Consider the following 23,355-nt stretch of genomic DNA (forward strand, 5'->3'; position numbering starts at 1 on the left):
AATTAGTATCGACTCGTTTTATTCAACCCTCATTTTCTTTTTGAGTTGTTTATTAAAATGTGGGGGCTCACTGTGCATGTCTAGTACACGACTAAAAAAAACACTCATTTGTTTATGGTCTGCTCCCAAAAAGGAACCATCAAATAAAAGGCCGAGCATAAATTAATTTCTTTATTCTTAACGATTCAAAAAAACAAAATCTAAGAAAATAAATAAAACATAGATCGATACTAAAAGTAGATATAGAGAAAATACATTTTTATTTAAAAATAATGAAAATATAATAACAAAAACCCAACACACTCTTACGCGTTCTACTCGCCACAACTGGCCAATCACACGCTGCTAGAATGCACCCCGATGACAATTGACACACGCACCTTGATCGATCTACAGTAGATGTGGGAAAAATGAGGAGAAGGGGGCGGGGAGGAGGGAGTCGTAACTCCCCCCCAACTTTGTTATACTCTCACTGCATGGCTCTATTTCTAGGGTTTGATGGCTTATATATATATATATATATTTTAGAAGTTGTTAAAGTAGGAAAGTTACATTGAATAAATAAATTTATGTAGACAAATAAATGTAAAATCATATTCTACAAATATGAACATAGTCGAGCATAATCTTCGTTACCATCTAGGGTGGTGGTTGAATAGCCAAAAAAAGAAAATTCAAAGTGATTAGATAGGGACATAACTAAAACTTTTAGTTTGGAGAGACAAAATTTTAAAAATAAAATTTATTGGGCGTGGGGGGCAAAATTAAAATTTTTAAAGGTCTATTTTTTTGGAGACCACCCTATGGCCTGGCCCCCCCCCCCAATCGAATGGCTAGTTTCGCCCTTATGGTTAGATACAAACTAGCGTATGGTTTGAACTCTGTAATGAAAATTTTCATGCCTGATTAGTGTAAATCGTTTTAATTTATATTGATGCCATGATGGAGGGTTGGGTTGCAGTTGCGATTCCCACCGTTTATGTCTATTTTGTGTCGCTCCAAACATATAAGTGTTACTATGATTACACACATTTATAATAATCATAGTTAGTTTTTCCGGCTGTCTTTTGAATAGAAAAATAAAGTAAAATCTTCATTGTTTACAAAAAGAGGTATACAACAAAAATTACTTTTAAAGATGTAAACATTTTAAAATGGATTTATAATTCTTTCAGATAAATATGTTGATAATTAAATAAAAAAAAAATCACTATATTGGATCCAAAACATTTTATATCAAACCAAAATACGCATAGTAATGCCAAATGGCCATCGCGTGATTGAATACAACGTGACATCTGCACCAACAAACATTTTCTCCACCAAAAAATACAAAAGAAAATAAAAAATAAAACAAGAAAAATAAGAAAAATAAGAAGAAGAAGAAGACGACGACGTAGAAAAAATTGTGAAAAAGAGATGGGCTCTCGTGAAGGTTGAGATCCAACTGAAATGGGTGCATCACTCTCTGTTTCTGTTAGAAAATGCATCAGATCTCTCCCACATCCCCTAAGCTCTCTCTGATCCGAACCCTCTAATTCTCAGATCTCGACTTCATTACAATTACCCAAAAACTAAATCAAAGAAGAAGATGTATATGGCATATGGATGGCCTCAGGTGATTCCACTGGAACCTGGGCTTTGCCCCTCTTCCCAGCAAATCATCTACCTCAAAGTCTTCAATCGACTCTTGTTAGTCGTCTCCCCCTCTCATTTAGAGCTTTGGAGCTCTTCCCAGGTACCAATTCTCGTATATATACACGTATTTGTGTGTATTTGAATGTGGGTATGTGTGTTTTTGATTCGGGCATGCTGAATTTGTTGGGTTTTAACATTTTCTTTTTTGCTGAATTTGGGTTTTAGCACAAGGTGAGATTAGGAAAGTACAAGAGGAGTTCGGATTCGGTTCAGCGTGAGGGAGAGAATTTGCAGGCTGTGTGGAGCCCTGATGCCAAGTTAATCGCTGTTCTTGTAAGTGTTTCATTTTTTGATGTGTACTTTTGGTTTATTGTATTAATGTATTTTTGTCAGTTCACCAACCCAAAACAGAAAAAGAGTGTTAATGAGTTCAGTAAAATTGTGTTATAGTATGTACTAGTATTGAGTTCTCCTACATTTTGATACTTCGTGGGAAGGTATTTGACTCAATCTAGACTGTACACACATCTAGGTTTGCCTATATAACCACATTTGTTGACTGGTATACCAATGACATTGTTTAAAATTAAGTTAAAGTGATGGGCATCATGTAGGAAACTGAAATGACAAAATGCTTCACCATTTCCGATGGAATTGGGAGTCGGTTGTCTTGCATTGTGCTGTTTATGTGTAGCCATGCCGCTTTGTGTGTGCACCTTTGGAAACAGAATGCTGGCAAATTCAATTTAATTGATCAAGTGTAGCTTTGTTACTGAGGTCCAATGAATTTAAGTATACACTTCTCCTTACCTATGAATAAATTGTATAAGATTTTATGTGCCTTAGTAGTTCCACTATATCTGGAAGTAAAACTTGATGCCATTAACGAAATACTGCTTTTAGATTCCCATGTGCACTTGTTTTTATTTGCCCTTCATACCATTTTTTAGTTGGTAAAAATACAAATCAAGCACCTACACTTGACTGAACCCGTGATCTTGCCCTCCAATCCTTGGTTATGGGGGAAGAAGCCATCCGGTCCAAGAACCATTGGCTTGACCTCGCCATTCATCCCTCACCCTCCACAGGTGTGTTTGCTCTTTGTACATTAATCTTTTAGGATGATAAAAACATTCATTTTGACCTAAATGATAATTGTCTTGACTTTAGGGATGTAACTTAATTTTCTGTAGCTTCATACTCTGTGTTGAACACATACTTGCTTTTTCTTTGTTCAGTTCTAGGTCTAAAAAGATTTTTACATGTGTCATCCTATTGCTTACGTGCTCTTTATTTGCAGACGTCGTCTTTCTTTCTTCACATTTTTAAGATTCAGTTTACAGAGAAGAGAATACAGATTGGAGGGAAGCAACCCTCTGGTTTGTTTCTTGCTTCTATATCTCTTCTTCTAAGTGAGCAGGTGCCTTTTGCAGAAAAGGACTTGACAGTGTAAGTACCCTTGGACTTTAATTTAGGGAAATTGAACTTCTAAGTCAGTCTTACTTATTAGTCTCAGTAAAATGGAAAGATATGCTAGCATTTTACACAATTCAATCTGTTCATATGAAAATTATTGATTCCATGAAGTAATCAGGGAAATCAGATAGAATATAGTCTGCATGAAATGGATATAGTAGCAAATGATTCCACATTTTACTTTACTGGCATAAACAACTGAATGTAAGTACCTTAGGCCTGATTCACACTTCTCAAAGAGCAAAGTAAAATTTTTAACTTTTACCTGCCTCTCATCCAAGTGGCTGTTAAGAAAAAAAATGTGTAGGGAAGTATAAAAGGAAGTTTTTTAATTGTAAATGATATTGGTCCAGAAAGAATTTGTCTTGCTCAAATGTTCCATTAATTTTATTTTTGCCAACTTGAATCAGAAATTTAGTGTTCCTTTATAATGGGGTTAATCTTGTTGATAGTACAACCAATTTTTTTTTTTTAATGATAAAATTATTTTTTTATCGTTATATTTTGATGCTGCATTAAATGTTGATTTTCGTGATGTTTTTATTTTTTATGGTTTAATCTTGTAAACCGTTCTTCTCAGTTTCTTACTGATATAATATTTTTCTTGCCAGGAGCAATATTGTATGCGATAATAAAAATATGCTACTTGGACTTTCTAGTGGATCTTTATATAGCATCTCCTGGAAGGGGGAGGTACTTGATAGGCATAGCAATTTTTAGTGGTTTATCTAATGTACTTCGGCAATTTATTTTAGCCCCTTGATGTTCTAAGCTCCTTTTTCAGTATTGAGTGACATTTTGCTTCTAGTTGTATTGATCTCCGTATTATTGTACTGTCTTCTCCTTGACAGTTTTATGGATCGTTTGAACTTGATCCCTACCGACATGATAGCAGTGAAATTACTCAACTGCCGAAGTCTCTTGATAATGGCCGTGCTTTTGGCGGGGCTTCAAGAGTTATTATCTCTGAGAACAATATCTCGAGGAAGTCTGCCATTATCCAGTTGGAGCTTAGTCTTCCATTGAGGTTGCTATTGGTGTTATATTCTGGTGGACAACTATTGTCATGTTCTATAAGTAAGAAAGGTGTAAAGCAAGCTGAATCTATTAAAGCTGAAAAAGAGTTGGGTTCTGGTGATGCTGTATGTGCTTCAGTAGCTTCTGAACAACAAATCCTTGCTGTTGGTACCAGAAGAGGGGTTGTTGAGTTATATGACTTGGCAGAATCTGCATCACTTATGCGTACTGTGTCTTTGTATGACTGGGGGTAAGCCTTGTGGAAAATTAGTAAAGCTAGAAGATTGGTGGCATAGTTTAATGATTTTTTTGGTTTTACTTTGTAGTGCTAGAAACCGAAAATCTCCAGAGGCTATTATAAAATACATTTACCTCAGTTAAGGTGCTAAGGTTTTCAAAATACCATTGGTTTTCTTTCTGGGTTTATATCATCTTTATGTAATAGTTTCTCCCCATGCTTGTTTAATATTTGTTTCATCACTATTGCCTTGCTAGAGGGTTAAAAGAAAAAAGTGTCCCATGAGTCTTGAAAGTCCCACATTAAGTAACCTCATGTCTCCAAGGAAGGGGTTGAATTCTGTAAGCAGTCATGGGAGTGGCTGAAGTGGACCTGCAGTAGATATGAGAACTGGAATTTTGTGTATATTTATGAAATTTTATATTTTAGTTCTATATCATAAGACATTAAGCATGTCATGCTTGCTTTTGTATCAGATTTTGTGAATTTCCTTTTTTCTTGGTCAGTTCATTTAAATTGATCAACCATGTTGGTACAGTGGATTGTGTATTTGTTCTGCTGGATGAGTCAACTTGATTTTATTTGCTGATATCTGCTTCCTATGTCTTGAGACAAGTCCAAACGTTTGACGACTGAGGATTATTAATCAGTGTTAGTTTGACCTCATCAGTTTAGATTGTAGATCATAAAGTTTGGTAGGTTTTTATGTCTTTATATTGTTATTTTGCAGATATGCAATGGATGATACTGGCCCTGTCAGCTGTATTGCGTGGACACCTGATAATTCAGGTTTTGCAGTTGGGTGGAAGTTAAGAGGGCTTACAGTTTGGTCTGTTTCTGGGTGCCGTTTGATGTCAACGATCCGTCAAATTGGTTTAAGTTCTGTATCTTCTCCAATGGTTAAGCCACACCAGGAGAGTAAGTATGAACCTTTGATGGGTGGCACCTCACTGATGCAGTGGGATGAATATGGATATAGGCTTTATGCTATTGAGGGAGGATCTTCTGAGAGAATTCTTGCATTTTCTTTTGGCAAATGTTCCCTAAACAGAGGAATTTCAGGCACAACATATGTCCGCCAAGTGATTTATGGCGAAGATCGGTTGCTTGCTGTGCAGTCAGAAGATACTGACGAACTGAAGATGCTTCATCTTAACCTTCCAGTTATGTGTTCGACTTGCAAACTTGAAAAAAAAGTCCTCAATTGATATCCTTGCAATATGGATTTTGCTGATAAAGATTTGCCTTGGCTCAGGTTTCATACATCTCCCATAATTGGCCGGTTCAACATGTGGCCGCTAGCAAGGATGGAATGTACCTAGCAGTTGCTGGTCTCCATGGGTTAATCTTATACGATATACGGTTGAAAAAGTGGCGAGTTTTCGGAGATGTTACACAGGAACAAAAGATTCAGTGCAAAGGTTTGTTATGGGTGGGGAAGATCGTTGTCGTCTGCAACTACATTGATTCTTCTAACACGTGAGATGATTATCCACAGTTACATGTTCTATTTAGTTAATCTATTTCTAGATCTTTGTGCTTCATTTTCAGCTGAAAAGTTTGTATAGGTGGGCTCTATTGTATACTTCCTGTGTACATGGGTTGCGCCCCTTGCGCTTTTTATAAAATGATATTACCTATAAAAAATAAAAAAAAAATCTATTCCAAGTTTGGTTTAGTAAGTCTTAAACGTTAATACTTTGGGATTATTGCTGTATATTTATTACATTTAGGTAAGCCTATTCACTGACCTTGCTGATTGCGTAGGCCTTATCACTTTGTATATGTTATCGTAATTTATTTCTTGTTATTTCTATTGCTTTGTTCATGTGGTTTCTGTTCCTCCTGTAGATAAGAAGTGATGATCATTTATTTCATACTGCAGGACATCGTTATTTATAATTCTTATAAAAATTGATCCATTGTAGGTATGAATTGCTCTTTTATCCTAGATATCACCTTGATCAGAGCTCACTGCTTGGTCGGAAACCATTGATTGCCAAACCAATGGTGATGGATGTCTATCAAGAGTACCTTCTCGTCACGTATCGGCCATTTGATGTCCACATATTACATGTGAATTTATTAGGTGAATTGACACCTTCTAGTACCCCAGATTTACAGGTAAAGGATTCTTTTTTAGTTCTTCTTCTTTAAGTTTATCATTGTAAATGATACTACTTTCTGTATTCTTGAAGTTTCAGTTTGCACTCTGAATAAGAGTGCTTTAATGAAACTTTAATCTTCATGCATTTTTAAGTGATAAAATGACAAACAGCTTTCTACAGTACGGGAACTCTCAATCATGACAGCAAAGAGCCATCCTGCAGCTATGCGTTTTATCCCTGATCAGCTTCCGAGAGAGAGCATCCCAAACAATCACGTTTCTTCCTCTTCAGATCTGTTACTTAGAGAGCCTGCAAGGTATGTGTCCTCCGAAGTGATAAATAGAAACTTCCACAATACACATGCCTCTGAATTATGCATATTATGCTAGATGTTTGATATTGAGGGCAAATGGGGAGCTTTCACTTCTTGATTTGGATGATGGACATGAAAGGGAGCTTACCGACTCCGTTGAATTATTTTGGGTCACTTGTGGTAAATCAGAGGAGAAAGCAAATTTAATTGAGGAAGTTTCATGGTTAGATTATGGTCACCGAGGGATGCAGGTAACAAACTGTTGAGGTCTATATTGATTTTTATTACTCAAATCAGTTATCATTTGGCTCTATTATGATGTACCTCTAGTTTTGGTCATTTGTACTTGTCTGATATAGATTCTGGTTGGAAGCTTATTTTTACAGGTTTGGTATCCATCTCCTGGTGTTGACCCTTTTAAGCAGGAGGATTTCATGCAGGTATTCATGTTTTAAGACTTTATATTGTGCTCTGTTGGCAGATAGTACTGAACCGAAATGTTTTTATTTTATTTTTTTATTTTTGTGTAATTTATTTGTTTAATAAGTTTTGATTAAGATGGACTTAGTTCTGTTCTAAGTACTGGTTTGTCTTTCATGCATGCAATATGGCCTTAATGTTTTTACCTTTGGTAATGAGATATTAACTTTTCTGATTATTATTTTTTTGATAAGTAAATTAACTTTTCTGATTATTGAGACAAGATATTAAATGACTTCAATTTACCTATTGGAAGTGTGTTTGCTTTTCCTATTTCGGTCTTTGAAAGTCTTGAGCCTTACATTTATGCATCTTTGAAAATGAAATTTTAGGGGTTAAGGTACTTTAATCTGTTATTTGGTCAATGTACCCTGAGTTGTTAAAGTAACTCGGCATTAATTTTTAGTTGGATCCGGAGCTGGAATTTGATCGTGAGATATATCCCCTGGGGCTTCTTCCAAATGCTGGCGTTGTTGTTGGTGTTTCCCAGAGAATGTCATTCTCAGCATGCACAGAGTTTCCATGTTTTGAGCCTACTCCTCAAGCTCAAACTATACTTCATTGCCTACTTCGACACCTTCTTCAGGTACAACTTTTGCATTTTTGTGTTATATTGTTTGATATGGAGGTCTACTTTTCTCATGCTGAAAACTATAAGTGAAGTATTCTTCCCCCCAAAACCCTCCCCTCTTTTTGTGTTCTGTTCTGAGTTTTTTGTGTTGGGGGGTGGTGGGGTCAAGGGGTGTGCAGAAGAACATCATGGTGTTAGGACTTTGTGAAAGGAACCCAGTTCTAATTCAACTGCAGATAGCATGAATTCCTAATCCCATGTCTTTACTCGGGAACTCCCAATCTCATGTCTTTGCCTTATGCTTTTCTTATCTAGTAAGAGAAAATTTGGTCATAATAGTTTGAAATTTGCTTCAGTATATTCATGTGCAAAACCAGTTATTACTATTAATGTCGTTATTCTTATTGGTAAGTTACACATGCACCTTTTAAACCGACGATCTCATCCTCCATTCTAAACTTATAGGGGAGTAGGTACCACTTGAGGTAGAACTCATTGGCGTATGCAACAAATCCTTTTTTTTTTTTTTTTGTTGATAACGTAGGAGAACTTTACTCAGATTAATTGCACGTCGCAAACGCATACTGTACAACAATTCTCACCGTTAATCAAACTCCTACGGGTAACTGATCCCACCCGCCAGAACCAGTTACCAAGTAACCTAAGAGCTTTCACCCCTGACTGGCTAAGCAGTTTATCCTCATGCCCAGGAGAAATATGCAACAAATCCTTATCATCAATTTAAAAATTAACATGCATAATATGGACTTCTAGCAACTAACAAGGCTATTAGGTGGTGCTTAGGATATTAGCAGGTTCAGCTTCTAGTCAATTGCTTTTGATAAAATTTGTAAAATCATAAGACAAAGTTGGGACTGGTATGTTTGATGGTGGTTGGTACAGATTGAATTCTGTCAAGTATAAGTATGACTTTGGAACTGAATTACTTTTGTAAAGCAATGAATTATTTACTAATGCGCAGATCATTAACGTTAGAATTTATGATTGGCTCAACCTTATGCAAAGCCTAGTTATTTATATGTCAATATGTCATGATTGTTCACCATAGTTTTATGTGGAGATCTACAATAACTGATTGACATTCTCAACCAGAAAAGCGGATAGGTTTTTGTTGTTTACTTGTAACAAACTTAAGAAACGTCATTTTCTAACACAAAATAACTGGTTTGGTGTTTGTGTAATGCGCCAGGTAGAGCTCATCAGGTTAAACCAAACTCAATCGATGTAGGGCTTATTATCTTAGAATCTGAATCTTGGGTTTGTCAAAAGATGCATGTCTAGTCCCTGTCCTTTTTGATTTTGTAGGCTCCAATACCCTAAGCGGTTGGTTGAAGTTCTATATTATATGAATAACAGTTTTCTATATTATTTTTGAGATATTGTTTCCTTCTTAGTCAGTATTTGTATGTGTTTGCCAGAGGGACAAAAGGGAGGAGGCTTTAAGATTGGCGCAATTATCAGCAGAAAAGCCTCATTTTTCGCATTGTCTGGAGTGGCTTCTTTTCACTGTATTTGATACAGAAATAACCAGGTAATTTCTAATGAGGGAAGGGAAATTGAATGAGTTTTGACTTTCGGCTTCAATACTTTCTCCTAGAACTGGTTGTATAAGATTGGTCTCTAAAATAGCTTCCTTCCTTTGGACATATGTTATGGAACATGCTCCATATTTTGTTGCTCAAGTGAATTGACTTTTAGTGCGTAGAAGGAAACAGTTGGCTGCACATTTGGGTAGACTCCTCCTTGCTGATAAAACCCCCTTGATAAATCACCACTCGTCCCAACAATTTAAATTGATAAGAAATTGTGGACTTACTCATTTAACTTAATATTCTAACACCTTCTCTCACGGGTTAGCTCAAACTCTCAATCAACAAGTGAGGCTAACACATGGAATATTTAACTAAATTTTGAGAGGGGGTTAAATTATGGAGCTAGGGCTCGAATTTAGGATTTCTGATAACTTGTTCCAAAAGCTTAAGGTGATAAAAAATATGGATTTAATTATTTAAATTAATATTCTAACACCCATCAACCTTGATGAAGTCTTGAGCCATTATATCAACACGATAGTTGGCCCCTTAATTAAGTGTATTGTTCATTTGACATTAATGATGCTTTCTGCACTCTTAAAGTATTTGACTTCTAGCAATTTTTTTTTTCTCTATTTGGGGGAAGTTAACTTTTTAAGAAGCTATTGATACACAGGTTGGTTTGGTATATTTTGCTTCACATTTTGCGTTGACTGTTCTCTCTTTCTATGTTATTTGTCCATAGGTTGAGATTTTAATATTTCCCATGTATCTGTGACTATGCAAACCATGTCACTTACCATGTTAATTGGACTGCAGGCAAAATGTAAACAAGAACCACCCAGTCCCTAAATATGCTAGCAATTACTCTCTTCTGGAGAAGACCTGTGATTTGATCAGAAGTTTCCCAGAGTATTTTGATGTGGTTGTAAGTGTTGCAAGAAAAACCGATGGTCGACATTGGGCGGATTTATTCTCTGCTGCTGGAAGATCAACAGAGTTCAGTGTTTCATTTCAACTTTTATATATATATTTTTTTGAATATTTTGACCTCTTGTTTGAAGTTCATCAGAGTCATATATTTAGAAACTTATCAAGGATAGACACTGGTTATTTCAATGTGGTTTGGAAATGTTCTAGATCTCCTGCGGGTAGACCTGGTTGGCTATTTGCTCCCCAGAGTCGTGCTTGATTAGCCCCTAGTTTGTGCCTTATCAAGATAAAAGCTATTACCTGGACATAGCATACACTTTACCTCATGTCTGTGGTCCATAAGTTGCCAACAATTTGTTACTCTTATTTAAGTGGATTTTTGCGCTTATCCTACCAACTATTTGTCTCAGGTCTTGCAAACATCACTGGTGTCACTTGTGTCATAAGCTCTATTTGGTCAAGCAAGAATTTAAACATTCCCATTGTTTTTCAGTTTTTGCTTAATATTAAGTTTTACCTTATTATCACAAGTTCTTTTTATTTTTTATATTTTAACTTTTAGTTCTTTCCATTGTTTAGGTTGTTTGAGGAATGCTTCCAGCGGAGATGGTACCGTACTGCGGCTTGCTATATACTTGTAAGAAATACTATCTTTTCTTTTAAATATGATAAGCTTCTGGGTGTTGAAAATTATCATGGTCTTGCTTCTTCGTCCTATAATTTTTGGCAAAAATTTCATTTTTGTTGATTAAGAGTTAAGGTTCATTGTCCCTTGAGGCCAATTACTTATCAAAAAAAAAAAGAGTTACGGTTCATTGTGAAATAGGGTAAGTTGTCATCATTCTTCAGCACAATATGTGTCTTTACTCAAAAATGATGCCATCAGTCTTGTCTCCTAAAACAGACTTTTTGAAAATAAGCTACTAAATGAAACACTTTTCAAAGGACAAAACATAACACTTTTCAAAAAATAAAACACAACACTTTTTAGCTTGAAATATTTTGAGAAAGCATATGCTTATTTTTGCGAGTGTGCAGGCTGTCATGTTATTTATAAAAAGAAAATTAAAAAAACAAAAGATAGGTGAGCGAGAGGAGTGACTGCACAAGGCCACCCTAGCGGCCAAGAGGGTGTGGCCCAAGAGGCACGGCTACACCCAACAGAACAGGGGCGGCCACTTTGCCACCTGAGTGGCTTTTTTTTTTTTCTTTTTTCTTTTTTAACTTTTTATTTTTTATTTAGACCACCCCTGTTTTTTTTTTTTTTTTTTGATTTTGTTTCTTTTATAATTTGAAAACAATTCTGAGAGTTTTTTTCTTTTTAGAAACACTAAAACACAACTTTTAAAAAAGTTAACCAAACAATTTTCTTCTATGGATGCCACAGACAACTTTCCAAATGAGAACTCTATCGAAAACATTTCTCAACTTTCTATCATATCAAGAACTCTTTTCAAATAAAAACACAAAAAACCCTTTTCAAAACACTCACTGAAGATACACTCCATTCCCTAGAAATTATTTCTTTCAAAGTTCACATAGAACTTGATTGGTAAGACAACTGTCTTTGTTTTTATAATTCTAAGGGTAGCTCAATCGGTTGGAGACCACACCTCAGAGTTCACACCTCATAAACCTTGCAATTGAATTGTAATATTTTCATGTAATTAAAAGATGTGTACCCCATGTTATGCACTATATTAGCTGAATATGAGGAACTATAAAATATATAAATTTCTTTCTTTAGATTTGATATAATTATTAGTGTCAATCTGTTATTGTAATTTTATTAATTCATTTTGCCTTTAATGTTGCAGGTTATTGCTAAACTTGAAGGTCCTGCCGTCAGTCAGTACTGTGCTTTACGCTTATTACAGGTAGAGACTAGTAGTAGGTTACAAATTTTTATTTCATGTTCAATCTTTTTTCCCTGTTTGTTTGACAGTGATTGTCAAACCTTCTGCAGGCAACACTTGATGAATCATTATATGAACTTGCTGGGGAGCTGGTATGATTTTGACATGATTTCATGCTTCTTTCGACAGTTGATACCTGTAACTCACAGAGGGGATAATAACTTTTTTATTTTGTTCTCAGGTAAGGTTCTTGTTAAGATCTGGAAGGGAATATGAACAGGCATCTACAGATTCAGACAAATTATCTCCTAGATTCTTGGGCTATTTTGTATTCCGTTCTAGTCACCGGAGTCAGTCCTTGGAGAAAAGGTTATTGTAATTTTTCTACCTTTTTTTTTTTTTTTCCTAATGAATCTCAGACCCTGGCAGCTTTGACATTCCAAATTATACTAACTAGGCATCCTTTTTTTCCCCCTGTTCAAGCAGCAGCTCAATCAAAGAGCAGAGTGCACATGTTGCTTCTGTAAAAAGTATCTTAGAAAACCATGCTAGTTATTTAATGTCAGGGAAAGAACTTTCCAAGCTTGTTGCGTTTGTAAAAGGCACTCAGTTTGATTTAGTGGTAAGAAAAGATATATATATATATATATATATATATATATATATATATATATTAAATTTCTTTCTGCATGATATATTCAACTGCAAAGCGATTTTAATTTTTTTTTACTACAATATATTGCAGGAGTATCTCCAAAGAGAAAGATATGGATGTGCTCGCTTGGAGAACTTTGCTTCAGGGCTTGAACTACTTGGTCAAAAGGCATTTACATCAGAAAACTCTTCAATGCTCAAAATCTTTTTCTCTTTGTTGTTAAAACCTTCAAAGCCATCTAGTCACATATTAGCATCACTGATGGGTTTTCTATACAAGGAAAGCACTGATCATAGTTTTATTATAGAATTCTAACCATTGAAGAACTGATGCAGAGGCTTGAATATGTGACTTAAAGCACAAAGCATGATAATGCATTTAATTCTGGAATATTCATTTAAAAAAAAAGAATTATATTTTTCAAAGACACTCTTCAAATTTTTTTTTTTTTTTTAAAAAAAATATAATTTTTTAAAGACTCTCTCTCTCTTCCCCCTCACTGAATCCTCCCCTTGTGTTTCCAGCTTCAGATGGGTACCTTGCAGAGCCGGTTGGATGCCGAATTCCTTTTGGCTCATATGTGCTCTGTCAAGTTCAAAGAGTGGATAGTTGTGTTGGCTACACTTCTAAGACGGTCTGAGGTACAGTTTGCTTCCTTTATATTATAGTTGCATTATGCATCAGCATTGTTAGTATTACTTGTCCTGAGATAATACTTGTATTAGCCTTTATGAATAATGAGAAACCCATGAAAAACATTTTATTAATGTGGGGCTGTAATTTATTTGGTAAGAATTTTCAAACTGGAGTAGCAATTATAACCTTTTGAATTCTCTCTAAAAGCGGAATACTTTGTGGAAAGCCACTAATGCTTTTAGCTTTCTCCCTCATCCATACGCATGCATGCGACTGATAGAAAGGCATATGGTATAGTTGCTCATGGAGATCTTCTGTTATAGAGAAGGAAGAATAAAGTGACGTATACGTCTCATCATGTCGGTCATATACCAACTCTGGACCTTTTATCAATCCATGTTGTAAATTTGCACAGGTTCTTTTTGATCTTTTCCGGCATGATATGCGTCTATGGAAAGCATACGGCATTACCTTGCAGGTATAGTTGCCTGAAAGCTTTCTTCAATTTAAAAATAATCATGCAATTGGTCATATCCGCAAATCTCATTTTCCTTTATTGATTTATCATCTTCAGTCGCATCCTGGATTTGCTGAATACCACGATCTGCTTGAAGACTTGGAAGAAAAACTTTCATCAGTTGCAAATTTGGAGGAGAAGTGAGGGCAGATTTGGATTTCCTATCCTAGACTCGAACAACAAATTGTTGCTAATTGAAGTAATTCATCGGGAACGTTTCCTTGACCGGAGCAAATTTCAGTCAAAGTCCCCATACAATGACCAAGCATCCATGGAATGGAGCGGACAATGAGCACCAGGAATCTAAATCATGGCGTCCGTTTGATTTAATAATTTCAATAAAAACTATAGTATTGCTGGTGTCATTGGAATTACAGAATCCTTCTTTCTTGTAGATGAGGAACAAAACCGACACGGGGAGACCATACGCACAGTTAATTTTTAATTTTTTTGATTGTTTTGTTATTTTACATGTGTATAATTTCTATGCATATAGAGAAAGAGCCTTTGATCCTGTAGGTGCTTCACTTATTTTGTTGGTTGACAACATGCTCACCCATATCTCCATTTTATCTCATGCTAATGAGTTTTGAATAAAATAGTTATATTGTCAGTGTGTGACCAATTTAAACTGAGAAAAACTGTGAAACTCATGTACACGATATTGAATTTGTAACCATGATTTCCTTTCACAGTTCAAATGCATGGTTCCTCGAGAAGAAAATGTTGTTAATATGCGGATGTTGAAACGGAAGATTTATTTCATAGTCCATATTAGATTTTATATATCTAATGACGTATATGTTATCATATCATTTAATTTTTTTTTAAAAAAAAAAGTTACGACGAAACTAAACAGATATTTATATATTTTTAACAAAATAGAGCCACAAGAAAGTAGAAGTCACCACAAGAAGTATTGTCTTTTGCAATATAGTCGTCGTCTAAACACGGACTTTTGTAGACGAGGTGAGTTAACTCGACACTCACCAGCTGAAGCTGATGGACTCAAAGTGCACATTATCTGCAGAACCCGATGAACAAATGGTCGCAACCTCTTGTCTCAAACTCTTCGGCCCAGACGCGACAACTTTGATACTCGATCCCTTGCACTCGGCCAGAAGCATTTCTGCAAGAGAAAACAAAACGAAACAAAGCATTTCCTTGAGCTTATTAGTTACTGTACGGTGGAGCTTGATGTAGAAGAGGTTGTCGATTCTGTGGTAGTGATGATAATGGTGCAGGGAAAGTGTTTGAAGAAATGACAAAAAAAAAAAAAAAAAAAAAAGATATAGAAATTTAATTTGTATTGTAAAGGGTACTCACTCTTTAGGTCAGGTCTTCGACCATAATGCACGTTGATAGCTTGTGCAAGAGACTGGTGTGGGAGGCTTTCCAACTCCATATCATGCGACCCCGGAGACCCCGTTGCCTCTTCCATGTTCTGAACCTGCTTAGCTTCAGCAGCATTCCGCCTCTTGTTCGAAAAAACTGCTGCACTAGCCGTCATGGCTATGCAGATGCAGATGACCAACATATTTATCACAGCTCTCGCAGAGGTTGGAAATATGTTATTTGTATTGTGGTCGATAGGATATATATAATAACGAGTAATGATTCCAATTAAAATGAGGAAAATGACAAAGGAAGACGTTATTATCATCCCAAGCCAAAGCCAGCTGTTGGGGCCTAAAATGGCAGAGAAGGGCGCATCTGCTGCATGGGGCTTGAACCATATGGCTCTAACCGGCTTTGATTCCTCTGTTTTGGGTTCTTTGTCTCTTGTTACAAAGGCCTCAATTTGTAGCTGCAGATTGGAAATTTCAGAGGGGGTTCCAGAGATAGGAAGGATGAGGTCCAGCATGGTAAGGTCTGGAGAGTTCTTGAATGCACAAATTAGTTTCACTTTTGGAGTACTGCAATTAGGCGTTGTGCTCAGAAATACGAGCTCTCGAATGATAGATATGAATGGAGTAATGCCACTACCTCCACTCACCATCACCAGAGTGTCAAAGCTGCATGCAGAAACATGCAATCATTAACCAATGTTTGAAACATCATCAAGCTACTATATACAAAAAGACATGTATTTGCTTTCTTGCAAACCTTAAAAAATCCGTTGAAACCGGGCCATACGGTCCTTCAACCGAGACCTCGAGACGATTCGGGGAAGAAGGTGATGAAAGCATCTGGTTGAGCTTCTTGCTCCAACTTCCTTCGCCTTTAACAACAATGCTGATCTTCTCAGGCTCCAAGCTACTGTTAGAAGTGATAGTAAAAGGATGCCATTGTAGCTTGGAAATGCTAGGCACGTTTATGAACATGATGCTCAAGGGATTATAACTCAAACCTGCAGGCATGATAGATTAGAAAACCAAATTCAAAGATTATCTCCATGACTATGCTTTTCAGTAGACCACGATCGATATTACAGTGAAAATCAACATTTGAATCACAATCATTATGCAAAAGCTTTACCGGGGCTCTTGGCGAGGTTGAGTTCTAGAGATTGGCAAGGCAAAAGGCGGGCAGAAACGACTCGAACTCTTTGGCGTGACTGGAGAAGCCTTAGGTAACGGTCGACGGCGAATAGGTAGAAGCCGGGAAGCATAATGCAAGCGTAAGAGATGCCAACATGGAGTATGAAGAAAATGATGAAGAGGATGTAAAGGTTGTGAGTGTATAAGAAGAGCTCGAAGAATTTTCTGCGTATGCGGGGGAAGGTTGTTAACCACATGGCCAATCCGGCAAGCAAAGATAGCTCTCCAGCCACATTTGATATCCCAGTTTTGTCCCATTTTACCATCTGCGTTCCAACAAATTAAACCAGGAAAATTTTAATTTTGCATCTTGAGATTGTATATAGAGGAAAAGGAACATGAAATGGGTGTATCATGCATGGCATATTGGCATGTATAATGAAATTGTAATTCATCTCTTCTTGATCTTCTTCCTCAATTTTTTTTTTTTTGAAAGTTATCGAAATAAATCTGGGTTCAAATTGTTTTTGGAGTTGGAGTCAGTCCAATCAATCATCTTTGATTTGCCACAAACCCAAGATAGTTAAGATTGAAAACTGAAGTTTCCAAAAGAGACATAGATGGTTTACAACTGTTGATGATGTAATATTCAACCGATTGAACTATTCTTTGAAAAAGCAATAGCAGTTAAATTAAAATAATAATAATAATAATTCTCTTTCTATATTTGGAGTATGTAATTGTTAAGTTGTATTAATTAAATAATTAAATTTATTGTTCTTTATTAATACCTTTTACTAGGTTTTTAAATTCATAAATGCAATACACTTTGAAAATAAATTAATATGTTATCAAAGTAAGAATCTGAATCTTGACTCAATAATTTATTTTTTAAGCTCAAGTGTTAAAATATTAATTAAATAATTAAATAATATAATATAAGATTTTAAAAAAATAATTGATGAATTATATAACACCGACAAAAAAACCTTTGGTGTAAATTCCTAGTTCGGCACGATTCACTAACTCACGTAGTTGGGCATAGGCCATTAGGCCCCTAGCTAGCACATGGTTATAGGATGTCAGGTCCATCCACTTCCACAAGTCCTGGTGCTGAAGGCTTCCACCACAAACGTACGTGTTACCGGCACTATCCCTGTGGCCTGTGGGCCCCAAAAAGAAAAGTCAACCGACTAAAAGATTCCAAAAAAGGAACTCCAGTTTCTGCATGAAAAACACGTGTCCAAATTCTGCAATAACCCCACAACAGCATTGACGTATAAATCCCACCGGTTACCATCTCCATCTGCAAGCCAGCCGGCAGCCACACATGCTGACGAGTGGGGTCCATCCACTACCGGACCACCACTATCATCTTCTTTCGCGTGAACAACATCAAAACAAAACCTAGCTTACGTACACATATATTCTTCCAAACCCAAAACCTAGCTAGCTAGCTTGCTTTCCGTTTCTTTTCAAAAACAATACTTTTCGTTTAAACAAACAAATAAATAAAAATTATGATAGGTAATTAATATATATTACCTCTGAAACTCTATTGGTGACGACCCAGGAGACGATGTAACAAATACCATGAGCTGTGAAGAGGGTGATGACGATGTGTCCAAGCCATATGTGGTACTTTATGCTTCCCTCGGAGGTGAGGCCAAAGAGTGGCAGCACCGACGACCCACGTGTCACCGGGTAGAACACAAATGCTAGACATATGTTCCCAACCAGGCCTAGGACTAGAGCTGCAGACCCCAATTTATATTGCCATCTGTCACACAAACACAACGAGTGGACTGAATCTCAGTGAATCGTACGTGGCTAGCTAGCTATAAACATTAATATTATTGTTACTTGTTAAGGAAATTCTTACACTTTCTCGCCGTCATGTGCGGCTACTTGTGGGGTGATTTTAGCAAATCTGACACGTATATATGTTGCAAACGACCAAACCAGGAGTGCAATGAACATGATGAACAAGCCTAGCTCTACACTGGAAACAATCCCCAGAGGGCCTTTTGCGAGCACCGGCCGCTTCCATGAGGCAAACCGATGATTTCTGCCGTTTCTGTTCGTTACGGTTCATCATAGAAACTTGTTAGAACGAGTTTTCTTTATTTCTTGTAATCAGGGAAAAAAAAAATCACCTTTCTATTTTATTATTATTCGATTTCTTTCCAACATGGAGGTACACACAGCCCACGGCAGCAACAAACAGGATGGGGAAAGTGTAAATCAGAAGCGCTGCACCTGTAACATGGATTTTGAAGTGATTTAAGAAAATTCAGAAAATTAAAAATTTAAGAAGTTTTAGGTTCTAAATAAAATAATTAATTACCTTGTGTCCCGAAGTATGTGGAGTTAGTGCTTGCTCGGATATTAGGCAGCCAGCTTTGCCTGTATGTGTTGGTGGGCATCATGATCCAGACCAAAAGAGACCCCAGAGACACTGCCATCAATAGTAGCATTATGGCTGCCTGAAATCTGCTGATTTCTTCATGGGAAGAAGATGATTTTTTCACCACACTTGCATCCATGTTCCTCTCTCTCTCTCTTTCTCTTTCTCTCTCAATATTATAGAAGTGATATTTGGAGATTCTTATACATATAATGGGTAAGTGTGAGGAGTGAGAGAATAGTATATTTATAGGAGGAATTTGTAAGTGATATTCTATTACATGGGAAGGGTGAGGTGTGAGAATTTATTTAGAAAATAAGCATGGTTCACGTCTCTTGTTACAGTGCTGCTAGCTAGAATGTCGGCCAAGCTTTCAACGAAAAAGAGAAAAGGAGAGAGAGAGAGAGAGAGGGACCATAAAAGGCAATATTGAGGACTTGAGCTAATTGCAAGGTTCATGCGGGCTGTTAATTATATGACATATATGGCTCATTATTGTTTCATAATCATCATATAATCATACACGGAACTAGAGGGCAACCAACCCCCTCCTATGAAAAATGTTGAAAAATATTTTTTAATCTTTAATTTGTTTCTAATTTTGGCCTTTGGGAAAAAAGAATTTTTGATACATTTTAGCAAGCGCCTTTAAAGTTAAATTTCTAGTTTAATCCCTCGTATTGCTTACAATAAAAACTTTGTAACGCTTGATGAAACACAAAAGAAAAAAAGTTTCGAGTTTTGACCCTCATAAATTGGTAGGATTTTTCCTTTTTCAGCTAAATTGGAGGGATCCTGTCCAACTTGACCTTATCATTAAGCTGGCTAGCTAAACAATTTGTTCAAACTTGCCTCATTTGTTAGTCGGTAGTTAATTAGTTGTTGTTAATATTTTATCATTTAAGATAATTAAACAAAATTAACTTGAATTTTAAATAAGTAATCTCGAGTTTATATGTATGTATGTAAATACATTATGAACACACGTTTAATTACGGCCAAATGAACTAACCGAATTTAAATTGACTTAATACAAACAAAAGTCAAGTGGGGTTGTCAAATGTACTTGTTTAATTACGGCCGTCGTAAATGTGAGAAAAGTTACAAATATGAACGGTCCGTATCAATGAGATATTGTAATAAATGCACACACTATAAAACCTCCGTAGATCAGCATGACGTAACAATTATTGAGGCCCTTTACTTTACGATTTGAAGCAAAGAAGGTGACATGGGCCTTTATTTATTTATTTATTTTTTATATATATATACCAAAAAGGGCCAAGGCTGTTTAGGGCCCCAACAAATGGACAAATGGGAGATGCGAGAAATTAGAAAGAGTACAAAGAAGAAAAAAAAAAAAAAAGAACGAGAAAAGAAAGAATAAAAAAATAGAAAATGGGGAAGAGATTTTTTTTTTTTTTATTGTGAGGGTGCCGTGGGTTACGTTGGGTAGAAAAAAAGAACAAAATTTTGTTTTTTTTAAACCTTTGGGGGTGGCGCGAAAATGGGGAACAAGAACGTGGAAGAAAGAGTAAAAAACAAAAGGAAATGAACGAAAAACTGACGAGTGTCAAAACCGAGATAGAAAGAAAGAAAGAGAGAGAGAGTCTTTGGGGTGTGGCATGCCGTGTAAGCGTGTCATGAATGAGTAATGATTTATATAACACCGGTCTGAACACTTCTCTTTCTTCCACGTTCTTCTTTCCCATTTTTGCGGCACCTTCTAAGGTTTTAAAAAAACAAAAGGAAATGAAAGAAAAACTAACGAGCATAAGAATTGATATAGAAAGAAAGAGAGTCTTTAGGGCCTGAGGTGCGGTGTTAACGTATTTTGGATGAGTAGTGATTTATATAATACCAGCGTGCATGAACAGTGTACATACCGGTGTTATATATATATTATAATACTGGCGTGCACACTTCATGCACGCTAGTGTTATATAAATTACTACTCGTCTTGGATAGGTAAACTGCCCTCACCATGTGTTCGACAAGCAAATAACCGTCAGTCTAGGGACTGTCAGTTAGCAACTCCCTCAAGGGGACCCATCGGGCACGATCTAACTTAAGTGCAAATGGACTTATCCTGGGCTCGAGGGATAATGAACTTCATTGGGCCTTGTGGGACCTCTAGTAAATGGTATGCGCCATGTAGCATATTATTAAGTGGTTGTGCATCCTGACATTATAATTAACAAAAGTAAAATTGTTTTTTTTTCACACTCATTTATTATACACATATTTCATATCGGCTGACATGACATATTTTTAAGTTACTGATATAAGAATTAACTTAATTTTTTTTTTTTTTTTTTTTTTTTGACATGTCCACACAAGGGAAGGGGATGAAAGTTTTGAACTAGTGACCTCCGCTTTATGAGGTGTGGTTCACAGCCGATTAAACTACCATTTAGGGACAAAATTAACTTAAAATATAACACATCAATCAATATAAAATGATTGTAATAAATGGGTGGAAAAAAAAATATCAATTATGTCCAGATACAGAGCCCTTCCCCACTTTTTATTATGAGATTAATTTCTAGTATGATCTTTAAATTAAATGTCTAGCTAGTTGTGTTCATTCAACGCTTTGTCTAGTATGTACAGGGTATTATTTTAAGCTCAAATACCAAAGTGCATGATTAAATTATGGAGCCTGTTGATGATTATTTTAGTCTTTTATGCAATTTCGTATTTGACATATATATTGCTCGGGATTGGCTGGGATTCAGTTCAAAAGGCATTTATAAATAATAACAAATTAATATCTTATTGATAGGATGAATTAGGCCAAATCTAGCTAGTCGTAATTATGAAAGAAAAAAAAATGAGGAAAATATAAATCCTGTAATTAAACAAAGCCTTTTATATTTACTAGAAAATAGGTATTAAATTTGTTGATGCACAGTTTTCTGAGAATGGACGTGGCACAATCTCTGGGATGTATTGCGATATCCGAGAATGCATCAGGCTTGTACACAAGAACAAACAATAGAATTAGAATCCCCGATGGTCTCCCGGCAGAATACGCGGATGCCTAAGTTAATGATTTGAGAGAGAAAAATCAATGATTTGAGAGAGAAAAGGTGTAAGCAACAATAAAGCTTAGATAATAAGAGTTGCGATTACCTTAGCACTGATAGGTGACTTGTATTTATATGCATGAAAGGAATTTGATCTCCCACACATTTTGGAGCCTTATCCATTGATATCTGTTGTGCAGGTATTTAAGAGAGGGATAGGATTTGTTAGCTGCTCTATGATCTTAGTAACCTAAGATCACGGGATTGGTGCTACAGCTTCTGTATGATGTTAGGTCAGGATGTCCGAGTAGGACTCGATCACATATGCGCAACTTAGGTGCTAACAGTTGATGTGTCACTGTTGATATAGATGATATAAGTGTTGGATAATATATATACATCTCTATGGTAGAATGACCAATTTGTCCTTCGGCCTTCGACTATTTTGGCCCATGAGTTGTGTCTCAGACTAGGCGTTTGAGACCTTATCGGGCTAAGCCGACCGGGGGCTTGGCAAGTTCGCTTATTTGCGGAGTTTTGGGTTCAAGGCCCGTTGGGCCTTATAAAACTGATCCACGACCCAACAAAATTTAACACTTACAAATAAAATGGATAGAAAGACTACCATTGGATAAATATATATATATATAATACTATAAAAAAAAAATTATACAAGTTGAGTCGAATTTATAGTTGATTTGATAATTTAGCCAAATTCACAGTTTACAATCTGCTCATTTAATAAACTAACCGAATTTAAATTGATTTAATACAAACAAAAGTCAAGTGGGGTTGTCAAATGTACTTGTTTAATTACGGCCGTTGCAAATGTGAGAAAAGTTGCAAATATGAACGGTCCGTATCAATGAGATATTGTAATAAATGCACACACTATAAAACCTCCGTAGATCAGCATGACGTAACAATGATTGAGGCCCTTTAGTTTACGATTGGAAGCAAAGCAGGTGATATGGGCCTTTTTTATTTATTATTTATTTTATTATTATTATTATTATTTTATATATATATATATACCAAAATAGGCCGAGGCTGTTTAGGGCCACCAAAAATGGAAAATTTCTCCCAATATGTTTAATAATGCTAAAAATATAGCTCTTTTATGCCTATTGACACATGTCAATATCTGATTAGAATCAAAAGTTGCAAGTATTTAATATTTTCTAACATTTTTTTTTTTTTGGAAAAAATATCTTAAGAATGTTTTAGTAGGTTTGTTGAATTAGATTTCACGACTGTTTTAGAATATGAATTTTTTAAGTACTTGCTTAGTTACATGTAAATTTTGAATTTGAAATTGTCAAAATGGTACCACAAACTTGTAGTACTCCTAAATTTTGGAACAAGTTTTTTTAGTTATTTGGGTTTATTTGGGTTTGCAATTTTAAAAAGTACGATTTTTAAAACCTCAGTTGAGTGTTTGACAAAAT

At 35.9% G+C, this 23,355-nt stretch overlaps 2 protein-coding genes across 3 annotated transcripts; one reads left to right on the forward strand and one right to left on the reverse strand.

Moving 5' to 3' along the window:
• The first annotated feature begins 1,372 nt into the window (after positions 1 to 1,372).
• Positions 1,373 to 14,604, forward strand: LOC132186623 (uncharacterized). 2 transcript variants are annotated; one of them, XM_059600609.1, is made up of 23 exons: positions 1,373 to 1,738; positions 1,864 to 1,971; positions 2,939 to 3,087; positions 3,726 to 3,807; positions 3,966 to 4,381; positions 5,100 to 5,532; positions 5,625 to 5,848; positions 6,298 to 6,493; positions 6,648 to 6,793; positions 6,867 to 7,041; positions 7,177 to 7,230; positions 7,677 to 7,856; positions 9,281 to 9,393; positions 10,214 to 10,393; positions 10,907 to 10,964; positions 12,145 to 12,204; positions 12,294 to 12,335; positions 12,425 to 12,552; positions 12,670 to 12,805; positions 12,929 to 13,006; positions 13,363 to 13,479; positions 13,890 to 13,952; positions 14,049 to 14,604. In XM_059600609.1, exons 1-23 carry the CDS (start codon positions 1,592 to 1,594, stop codon positions 14,133 to 14,135), a joined length of 3,372 nt encoding a protein of 1,123 aa, XP_059456592.1. In that variant the 5' UTR covers positions 1,373 to 1,591; the 3' UTR covers positions 14,136 to 14,604. The 2 variants fall into 2 exon arrangements, with proteins under 2 accessions (XP_059456592.1, XP_059456593.1); XM_059600610.1 differs by having other exon boundaries at positions 12,673 to 12,805.
• Positions 14,605 to 14,841: 237 nt separating this feature from the next.
• On the reverse strand, positions 14,842 to 19,241 carry LOC132186908 (ferric reduction oxidase 2-like). The gene is made up of 8 exons (XM_059601026.1): positions 18,819 to 19,241; positions 18,628 to 18,730; positions 18,354 to 18,548; positions 18,017 to 18,251; positions 16,470 to 16,797; positions 16,098 to 16,341; positions 15,318 to 16,006; positions 14,842 to 15,120 (listed from the first exon to the last, which is right to left on the reverse strand). The coding sequence occupies exons 1-8, from the start codon at positions 19,015 to 19,017 to the stop codon at positions 14,978 to 14,980; spliced, it is 2,136 nt and encodes a 711-aa protein (XP_059457009.1). The 5' UTR covers positions 19,018 to 19,241; the 3' UTR covers positions 14,842 to 14,977.
• Positions 19,242 to 23,355: the final 4,114 nt, after the last annotated feature.

Source organism: Corylus avellana, chromosome ca7, assembly GCF_901000735.1.
Source record: "Corylus avellana chromosome ca7, CavTom2PMs-1.0".
NCBI classification, from domain to species: Eukaryota; Viridiplantae; Streptophyta; class Magnoliopsida; order Fagales; family Betulaceae; genus Corylus; species Corylus avellana.